At 33.7% G+C, this 11,111-nt stretch overlaps 1 protein-coding gene across 1 annotated transcript; it reads left to right on the top strand.

The window, feature by feature from the left end:
* Positions 1–4,253: 4,253 nt before the first annotated feature.
* On the top strand, positions 4,254–9,628 carry LOC147080043 (ADP-ribose glycohydrolase OARD1-like). The gene is made up of 3 exons (XM_085946338.1): positions 4,254–4,351; positions 6,461–6,619; positions 9,301–9,628. Exons 1-3 carry the CDS (start codon positions 4,254–4,256, stop codon positions 9,626–9,628), a joined length of 585 nt encoding a protein of 194 aa, XP_085802464.1.
* Positions 9,629–11,111: the final 1,483 nt, after the last annotated feature.

Raw genomic sequence — 11,111 nt, 5'->3', positions numbered from 1 at the left:
GTATTATCTTCGGATGCTTTATTAAAATGATCGTATAGTGCCGAATAATTATTAATAACGGCATTTACTGTACGCATACTTGAAACCACCCACCGCACTGATAAAACTCTTCCAATTTTTAATAACTGGGTTTCTAGTGAATTGGCCGCTTGTCTCTTGGGAATATTTTTCAATAGTTTCGGTTGGAACTTTTCGATCATCTAATTTTTTTTTAATGTGCAGATTTATTATTTTCCTGTGTAATGTTATTGCCTGCTGGGAATTTTAATCAACTTTTAAGATAACCCATTTTCTTTAAAATGTAACTTACATATATATAAAACAGTTAATATTTTAAATTAAAACACAAAACTTACCAGAATGTAGTGACGTCAGTATAAAAAGAATTATTATAAACTTATAAACAATGAAATAAAATTACTTTTAGTTAAATTGAAGTAGTTATGCAAGTATACAAAATACTTACAAAAAAGGTATAACATGATATATAAGGTATATAACTTAATAGATAATCACACGACACAACACTTAAATATAGGTATTACCTATAACCGCAATGAATAATTTAAATTATAAAATAAAATTAATGTTTCTGTCTAGAAATTTATTAATTGGTGAATTATTAAAAAATGTATGAACTCGCCAAAGGGAAAAACAAGACTGTATTAACAATTACATATTTAATTTGAAATATTTCAACCCCTTAAAAACATGTAGGTTATTTAGGGAAAACTTTTTACTATTTACTACAAAGGCTTTTGTCAGGGCACACATTTTGTCGGTAATAAAATAATTTAGCGAACTCATCTGCGAAGGTCTAACTACCTAGTTAGGTTTTTTCATGTATGCAATATTTATTTAGTTTACACTTTACAGCTTTAGTGTCTTTAGACAATGCATTTCGCCCGGTCGCCCGGAAGAATACGTAGAAGGTGAACACAAAATTTATGACATGCATTTGTTTTTTTAACACACACGCTCTTAATATTTCGGTGCGTACCAAATTCTTTTTAAAAATGAAATGTTTTTTCTGTGACTATAAATGGAAACAATTGAGAGAAATTATACAATTCTCTCCAGTACATAATATGCTCGTGTTTTAAAACAATTTTTTTTGAAGCCCAGTTTCATATTGTCTTGAAAAAATAATATTTTGTAGTTTACCCACCGTTTAAAACAATTTCGGACATTCTTAAGTACGTAATATGTACGGGTCATAGAAAAATCAGTGGTTCTAAACCAGTAAAATTATTTTTTAATTAAAAAAAATATTTATGTTTTTTATTTACCTATCAATTTATTCATTTTCGTCAATTTTAAATCTGACCCGGAACGTAATAATATTAAGTATGACGCTTGAGGATTTTACTAGACGACTCGCTGTCCGTCGGATATTTTACGAACCGGTACGCCATTTTCGAATTTTTAACGAACAGGAACGCCATCCTCGGAAATCCCACGAACAGGAACGGCGCTCCGGGGCGTTCCGCTCCATTCCGAGCGCTGATTTCAGAAAATTTAATTTAAAGGACGACCCGTTGACAAGGTGACCAATTATTCTTCTTCTTATTGGTGCGGTAATTCACAACTCGATGTATCAATCGTACCTAGTAAATGGATTTCGTATCCAGTCATAATTTTCTATATTTATTTTAAGGAGGGAAAGTAATGTGCAATATTTTCTTCCAATAAAGCTAAAATATTCTAATGTCGGAAATAATTCCCTAGGCAATGTTTTGGAAACATATCTTATGTTCCCCTATTATTCGATTATTTTTTTCCGAATTCCTGTCAATTTGTCAGTGGATGTCAATTTTTTTTTCGTTTTTTCCTTGAATGTTTGTGTTAACGTTGTGTAAGTAATTAAAAATATCTGCTAAATATGCCATTTTAGTACACCAATCAATCATCATTCTGAAGACATTTTACAAAATCATCAATACTTTCATTTTGTAATAAGATCATAGATGAGGAGTTCCCATACAAGTGTCATTTTAAAAAGGTACCACAAAAGAAGATAATAATATTACGAATATTATCATCTTATAATATTTCCTTGTAGGTATAAAGCGTTAAGACCGTTAACATGGATTACCGAATTTCACCCGTATTGTTATTGTAAATTGAGACTAATGTTTTATTTTAATAAGAAATTCGCCAAATTTAAGTATCATCACAATGTCATTCTCATTCCATTTTATTTTCGTTATTGTGAGTTTTGTCCTGTACCCAAAGCTTGCAAGCTATTATACCAAAAATTCAAGTCTGAGCGGACAGAGAAGTCGTCACCGGGCGGCTCTGGTTCGAGACCAGTCGCCGAGACCAGACCGATGTATGCTTGCTTGTGCGACTACTGGGCGACCAGGTGTGGCATGGTCCATATAACTGCATACATCGGTCTGCAGCCCTATGTTATAACTAGTGATATGAAGTCACCCGACGACATGGCGTAATTGTAACGTCAGCCAATACACGCTCGAGGAGTGCCGCCCAACGCACACGGCTCACCATATATATTATTATGCTGAAACACCTACTTGTGTATGGGGACAATGGATAACGCCAGTATTTTAGTAGCGTTAATTTCTCGAATGCTATTATCACTCCGGTAGTACGTCACAATGATGTCATATGACGTCATGTCGACCGGGCGACTTCAACTCGCAAGTTATAACATAAGGCCCCTCGGCGACTGGTCTCGAGACCAGAGTCGCTCGGTGTGCCTCGGCTCAAGCTAGATCGGGCTTACTCATAATTATTGCCAGGTCATTTTCGAGACAAATATTAAGTGAGCTTATATCGAGTTAAGTCCGCTGATATTAAAACAGTAAGTTTTAACACTGGCCGAGTCGCTGAATATGATTCATCCAGTAGTAATCAATGAATAAGATTAACAATTCATTCTTAAGTTCTATGAGTCGGCATAAAACTTTACCCCTAGATAACTAGGTACCTCACTTCAGTGTGAAAAAGCAAACATTCGTACATGGGTTCCATAGAAATAGAATGTTTTTTTTTTTAAAATGTGTGTTTTTAAAGGTCTCGATTTGGTTACAACATGGTCTAGTACAGGTTTTAGTGCTACTGGTAATGTTTTCGAAAATAGAAATTCTCTGTGTAAAAAACACTGCGTAGATATAATATTAAGGTTTCTTGTCTTTACGAGGGTAAAAAATCCTTTAAGTGAGCCTACCACTGACGGAGTACAAATTCCTACACATAACTCTCATCATGGGAGTTACGATCCCATGATGAGATGAGATCTTTCGTCTGATTTTATAATTTCGCGATGGACTTTTTCGGTTTTCACTATTTCGCGGATTTTTCTGCTTTTATCATTTTTTTCGCGGTGCATTTGCAACAAGCTGGCGGTGCACCGGTTAAGAACCACTGCTTTAAAATGAAAAAAAAAAATCATACCTACTTTTGTGTGGTCACCCGAGTGACATTTTTTTTCAAACACTTTGATACTTATATTTGGAAAGAGCATTTTAGAAATACCATATATGCCCCATCCTGGTACGTGGTAGCAAAATTTGCTATAACTAAGGACCGAAAAGAGTGGAGATGGTTATGGGGAGGCCTTCATCCAGTAGTGGATCGACCGAGGTTGCTAAGCCAATAGTGTGTTAGAGTCATTACAGGGAAAATGAGTTTAAAAAAGTACATCAGCAAAATTTATTCCGGGACAAATTTACAACAAAATACCTATATGTATATGAAAAAACCAATAAAAAAAATTTCAAATTGCTGCAAATTGTCACTAATGCCTTCATGGCATAGCACCATAGAGATATTAAATAAAAAGAGGGCAAGCAATCGGCTTTCTCATACAACTGAATGAAGCAGGCCAACAATAGCCAACTTACGAGAAATGGCGACGCGATAAAAAAAAATCAGGGCATCACGCAGGATTTATTTCGGTCATTATAATGTATTCATATAACATAATGTTAACGTGGAAATTTTGCCACAAATTGATCACCAGCCTGCCTCACCATACTTTTTCACCATACTTGCCTGCTTCACCATACTTTCATATAACCTGCCGCCCCTAGCATAGCACTGTTGATAATATATTTGTGCAGTATCTTTTTATTGAAACTGGAGGAGAACTTTTTCATGTTGCCATTCCCCTATGCGTGTGTGATTTGTGATAATAATGTATTTAAAAAAATGTTTTAAATGTCAAATACCAACTTTTCAATATTTTTAAACATGAATCATTTTGTTATATTCTAGGAGTTTATACAATGCCAAGGAATGGAAGACGTTATCGAGTTAACTCGACTTCATCGACGCCCTCTATTCATTCCAGCAGCACTCAGGATGACACCGGGGAGCAGCAGCGGTTCGTATAATTCTAAAAAATACCATCATTGTGTGGTGCTATTTGACAGGTTCATAGATAATCGGTAAACGTCAAAAACATGTTCTGTGCGGTGTAGTTCATATTTATTCCGCCAGGTTCGCCACTATATTTCTACTGCGCATGCGCAGTATCGTGCAAACATTCAAAAGCCGCTGAACCTAATAATAGATTCAAACATGTAGTCTTGCAACTTGCACGATAACACATGTTTACACTTGCATTTTCTTATGGCCGCGATAATACTTATTGTCAGCAGTAAACCTATGCACGTGTAAAACTGATCTATCCTTGAGTGTAACGAGAAATGCTTCAAACAACAAATCTTACTTACCTTTGCGCATATTATTGTGAAATGGCTGTTTACGCACAGCGATCTGAGTACTCTATCTGCTAAGAGGGACCATCATGGGCGCCAACAGGATTTTGTGTAAGGTAGTGCATGTGAGAAAATTTACATTCTCCTTCCACCAAATGTTGGATATTTCGCGTAGGCGTCGCAGTTTATAATTTGCAGCACCCCATAGTTCCCTGCATGACCCCCACACCCTGAAGCGGGCCCTCAGACCAGGATGTAAGACGGCCCCCCTACCTATCGCTAAGGTTAAGAGCGTTGTGGTTTTCTACAGTAATATACCCCAAAAAATGGTTTTTGCGAAACCTATTGATTGTTAAGGGTATTCCGTGTAATTTTAGCGGATTTTAAATAAATCTATTTGGTTTATTGAATTGTCGGCACTCAGCATCACATTATGAAGCACTAATATAAGTCATATTGGATAAATAGCCATTTTTGATTATTTTGATCTATTCTGCCAAGATAATAAAAAGACGGTACAGGATTTTGGATTGGATCTGCATAATATGTTGGTTGGCCAAGGATACGATGGATGTGCCAATATGTCTGGTCATATAGATGGAGCTCAAAAAATAATACGGGATTCATCATACTCAAAAGCCATGTTCTTCCATTGCGCAAGTCACCGTTTGCAAAATGTTAATAATTAAATTTGTTTTTTCTACGTAGAACTTGCTTCAATAAATAATATTGTTATATTTATGTATTATACAACAATTGTTAAATTTTAAATTAATTTTAATTTAATTTTTTTTTAAAACCACCATAATAAGGGCACGTAAAAATCGCTAATTCAATTATTATCAAACTAATACCGATACGTAAAATACGTTGCGTGGTTGGACAATAATATTTTTGTTAATTCTACATTTTTTAAATAATAAATAAATACTTTAAATAAGTACTTTTAAATTAAAAAAAAACTAGTGATGAGCTAACAAAGCTAAGCTAAAAAAATGTGGAAAAGTCCTGCCTTACTATTTTAACACTCATATAAATCCGAATAAATAAACCGCAAATAATCCAGTATAAATAATATCCCAGTACCAACAACACACTATCACTCTCTCCTTGAATCCAATATAATAGGGGATAAAAATAAGTAAAAAATAAATCCGACTGAGCCACTTTTGTACGCAAGATGCAAGGTATTCAGACCAAAACTCAATATCTAGTATTTAAATTTAGTTATAGTTGAACCATTCGAAGGATGCGGTTATAGTCTGAAGCAGTTGTCAAAATACTAGAATCAACAAAAAGGATTATTTCAAATAAATTTTATTATTCAAACAATCAAAAAAAGTCAACCTATTTTAAAACAGTTTATAACAGACAGCGGGAACAAATCTAATTATTAATCTAATATTAATCAAATCTAATAAATAAAAATTAAAAATAAATTTTTTTTTTTTTTTTTAACCCAGCTGGCACCACCTTGCACCATGCTGCCGGCGCCCATGGGACCCACTAATAAACTGATATAATTTATAGCGCAAGCTCGACCCGGTGGGGCATTACATTTTATTGTAAAAATATCTATTATAATGCATGATGTCATTTTTTAGTGAAATGTCTTTTATAAAAAAGTAAAATATAATATTTTTATGTTCAGTATTTTTTTGACCCGACATTTGATATATTTGAGATACCTACTGGTTTATTGAAAAGACATGACAATTTGTAGTTGTTATTCATGTATCTTCAGTGTAAAATGATTGCCCATTTCTGTTTAGTCAATCGTCTGAGTTGGCGGAGAATGAACGCTGGGTTGGTAGAGCCAAGTTTGTCGAAGTCTTTGAGCATAATATTTTTGAATCCCCGAGCACATTCTCTCTAGCACACAGCGTCACTAAAGAAATGGATTTGGGTTCTGGTGTTGCCGCTTGTTTCAGGTTTGTTTTATATTTTTGATTATTATTATTTTCTAACATAGATGTTAGTAAAAACCCAGTACCCACTCTAGGTGTGTGCGCGCGCACACAACTCGCCGAGCGCACAAAAGTTACACCAGCGTTAGGATGTAAGGGCGTTAGGATGAGTTCCTAATGGTTCCTAACCTGTTCAAAGTGCAAATATTTTCTTCAGGAGGAAGAAGTTGTTATTCAGCAGTATAATGACTTCAAGTTCTTAGTCTCGGAAAAAGTCAGAGGCAAACTGATAAACAACTTTCCAGATATGGTGACTTTGGCCTTTTAGAATGACTAATTTGCCGAGTTGGCAAAATTGATGGATATTTGCGGAACAATTTTAAGCTTCCAGTGCAGATTGCGAGCGTGGTTTCAGCCTTACGAACAGTTTGAAAACCATATTAAGGAATCGTCTACAGTTAGAACATTTGGAAATATTGATGCGTGTTAAGAGTTTACTTCAAGATGGAGGATCGATAGATCTTGATAAAGTTTATTCAGACTGGGTAAATTTGAAAGATCTCAGAGAAAAACTGCAGTCTGGCTAGCTATTGGATGAGGTTATATACTTAGGCCATTCAAATGTTCTAGGGTGGACGTCAGTAGAGGACCAACGTCCCAGGGGTGTGTCAATATGTATTACATTAAATATAATTTTCTATTTTAATGAATAAATTAATTGACATTACATATATAGTGTTATTTATTACTGTCATTATTAAAAATTAACCATTTCGTTTAGTTGTCTAAATACCGTTATGTGGCGCACAAAATTTTAAATAAGTTGCACAGCCAATGTCTTTTGCGCACATATCCTTGTGAAAAATAGAGGGAACATTGGTTGGTACCTATATTGTACCTGCACCTAATCACACTTGAATGGTCAAAGACATAGCTTATAATTAGTATCTTTAGAGTTATGTACTGAAATATGACTATATTCTAAAACATTAGAGCGAGAGGTTTAAAAGAATACTATTTTGTGTAATAAAAATACTTTATGCAGTCATCAAATGTTTAAAATAAATATAAAGGATAATAAGGCTTCAAAATTCTTTAAATAGATTATCTACAACGTTTAAGGAATGTCCAGGATCATCCTTTGAAAATAGAATAAAAGCCCAATTTTGACCTACGCTGAGCATGTCCCCCCTTAAGTCGTTAAATTAAGCAATATTTACTGTAAATTCATATTCAAATACTGTGCTCTATAATGTCGAGTCCAACTAGCTAGACATTATATATGTGTTATAACGGCCAAGTTCTAACCGTTTTTATTATTTATTATTATAAATCCTAGACTTATCAATTTGCTGATAAAAATAATGGACAATCATATCTAGATGTACCTACTATATTCCAAAAGTGTACTTATGGATAAAAATCTATTTATTATCCAAAGTAAAAAAGTTAACATTGGTCAAAAAATGCTATATTTCAATTGTTTATTATTTATTTATTATATTTTATTGAGATACAATATTATTATTATGATATATTAATCTTCATCAATTATTAGGTAACATAAAAATATGATTAATAAACACTACCATTTATTTGAAAATGTTACTCAATTGACAAAAATACAATACATATTACCCAGTATTCATGCACATGGAATGATCTTTCCCTGACCACCTGTACTAGAAACACCTTTTTATATGACAAAGATTTATTTTTCCGAAAAAATTTATACACAGAAAAATACGTTAAGAAATTCTCCACAAGATGGCATTAACAGTTAATTTTATACAAAAAATGGAGTTGGAATTATATGTGCTTGTGGTCTTCACGTGTAATACGGGCAGTCTCGTTTTGAAGCCGAGGATTAACGACATTATATGAATCCGAATTCGAAAGTGAGAGCGGTGCTCCCAATACACATATTAACGTATACAATATTATAACAGTATTGCTATTTCACTCATTCTCATTATCTCAAATCAGGATTACTGGAGCGCTTTGAAAATTCGCTCCCATGGACATTGTATACAGGATTTATAATAGGCGGTTAAAACACATATTAGAATTTGTTTTTGTATATGAATTAATGACTACGGTAATAGATCAGAACACTGTCTTTTAATAAATCAAATATAAATGAAATATTCAAAAAAAATATTTTCTTTACTCATAAATTGGGTGGGTGTTCAGCGCTCTAGCGCTCTCAAGGGCGCATCGCCACTGAATGTATCCATGTGTTACAACGGTCAACTTCTAACCGGTTTTCACGAAAGTTCACAAAACTATAAGTTATTGCTATCTGACAAAATTGATATATGTAATTCCGTGTTATTTTTGAAATTATGCAAAAACACAAAATCAATTTCAGTATTTGTTGGCTTGAATGAAAGGCCTGGGTTGTTGGAGCAAGCATATGGCAATTCATCTACCTACCAGCGGGTCTATTCTATCAAATCACTTAACTAAAGTCAATAAAAAAAATGATAAATAATAATTATTGCTATTATAACCGCTTTTTATACGGAATTGACCCGAGTGATATACGTGTTATTTCAGATAAAGAAAAATAATGGAAACATGTTTAGTGTTAATAAGTTGGAATAGCTGGTATGCAATCATGGAACTCTTTTCTTTTTATGAAATTGGTGGACACGTCCTGGCTTGCAGTTTGAGTAATTCTATTGATAATATTATGATTCCAGGAAGACGTTCAAACAAGTCGGAACTTTGATGGATCAGAATGTAGATACTGGCGGGGTGGCTGTGCTCAAGCGTTATGAAAACAATAACCAGTTCATTTACTACCTTGTTACTAGGCAATCCAGTACTCAACAGCTACACATTGAAGATCTTAAGTCATCCCTTAATGCGATGAAAGAACATATCCTATTGAATAATGTAAAATTCTTGGCCTTGCCTGAGATTGGTCATGGGAAAGAGAATCTGCAATTGGAAAAGGTCATAGAAGCTTTGGAAGAAACCTTCTGTAGCATTGATATAATTATACGGATCTATCACTATGTAAGTTAACCTTATTACAACGTTTTTCTTAGCTCGTATTCTTATTTGTCCGGTGGTTCATTGTCCGGTACAAATCTTGCAATCGATTTTTAACTATCTTCTCGACTAACATTTGAAACTTTAAGAATATATCAGAACACGATGCCAATGCATTTTTTTAATACTTTTAGCCATCTTTAAGTAGAATTGAATTCATTTTCAGTTAATTCTGTTTTGTATGAAAAGTTATTTCGACACCATTATTGGTTTCTAGGGGGTCTGGGGTCCTAGCAACTAAATTATTAATATATACGTGCGTTACTATGGAAATCAATGACATGTCAAAATGACATTTCAGTATCATTTCTATCAAGTACAAATTATTTTGATCGTTTAAGCTAGTCAAGTCAAGTTTATATGATTCAACAGAAAATTTAAAAACGTCGTATATAAAAAGTTCTTTTTATCTTGTAATTATTTTATAACTATTTATTAATTTATTCAACGAATAATTCACAAAATCGTCGGTTAGTAATTAAAGTAATGCCTACTTTGATTTAAAATACAAAACCCGATCGCTAATAGGAACTCAATTTGGAGAACGCTTCAAGAGTATTAAGAGCCTTTACTTAAAATTTGTCGCAATTAAGTATGGCGCCTATAGCATAGTGGTCTATGTGCATGAGCGCGAAACCCGAGAGATGCAGGTTCGATCCTGCTGGGTGTCTTACTTTTTTCAAAAAGGTTTTTTCTATTGGTTATAAGTGTTTTCAAAATTATGTATGTTCAATAATTAGAATGTTACATTCTTAAATCTGTTATGTGCCATTCAAATTCTGTAACTGTTAGTGAGTCAGCCAGTGGATTCGACCGGCTGAAATGAGTTCATTATTATTTTTACATGTTAAATCTTGTTCATTTCTTAAGTTCGTTGCATCATCTTTATTGTTCCTTTTTTGTAGTATTCCAGTATATAAAACACTCTTCAGCCGGACTTCTCACAAGAAACACACATTGTGTACCTAGTAATATTCAACCTTATATTAGTATACCAGTAAAAATATGTTATGTGATTTTGTGTTATTAACCGGAAATAAAGGACAACATTAAATACAATTAATAATATCTTTTAATAATTCCAACCCATAACAAATCTAGTGAATTATTCGTTGAATAAAATAAATAGTTAATTAAACATTAAATTTTACACACACCTCAGTGTGACAACTAATTTTTCTTCAGAATACAATCTCGCATTCGAGTATCAGTTCCCATGATTGATTCTCGAACAGTATCCATCAGCTCGTTAAACGACTGCTCTGACATTCTTGCATAGCTAACAAAGATTTCAAGTGTTATTTTAAGATTATTAATGTAACTTTCAAATACACCTTTTGAGTGCCGTTCGAGAAGCGGGGGGTGAATCCAATAATGTTTCTTGTTTCCCCCTTGGGTTTGAGAGGTAAATAATAACTGCATCTTCTACATCCATCTCGAGGCAGCGACCAGTGCG

This window comes from Rhyacophila brunnea, unplaced genomic scaffold (genome assembly GCF_057557595.1).
Source record: "Rhyacophila brunnea isolate RB1 unplaced genomic scaffold, BYU_Rbru_1.0 scaffold_1, whole genome shotgun sequence".
Classification (NCBI taxonomy): domain Eukaryota; kingdom Metazoa; phylum Arthropoda; class Insecta; order Trichoptera; family Rhyacophilidae; genus Rhyacophila; species Rhyacophila brunnea.
Note: the sequence above shows the minus strand (reverse complement) of the source record. Positions and strands in the feature narration are given on the sequence as shown.

Coding starts and splice junctions, on each gene's coding strand:
- LOC147080043 (XM_085946338.1), top strand. CDS start 4,254: ATGCCAAGGAATGGAAGACGTTATCGAGTTAACTCGACTTCATCGACG. Junction 4,352..6,460: donor GACACCGGGGAGCAGCAGCG/GTTCGTATAATT, acceptor ATTTCTGTTTAG/TCAATCGTCTGAGTTGGCGG. Junction 6,620..9,300: donor GGTGTTGCCGCTTGTTTCAG/GTTTGTTTTATA, acceptor TTATGATTCCAG/GAAGACGTTCAAACAAGTCG.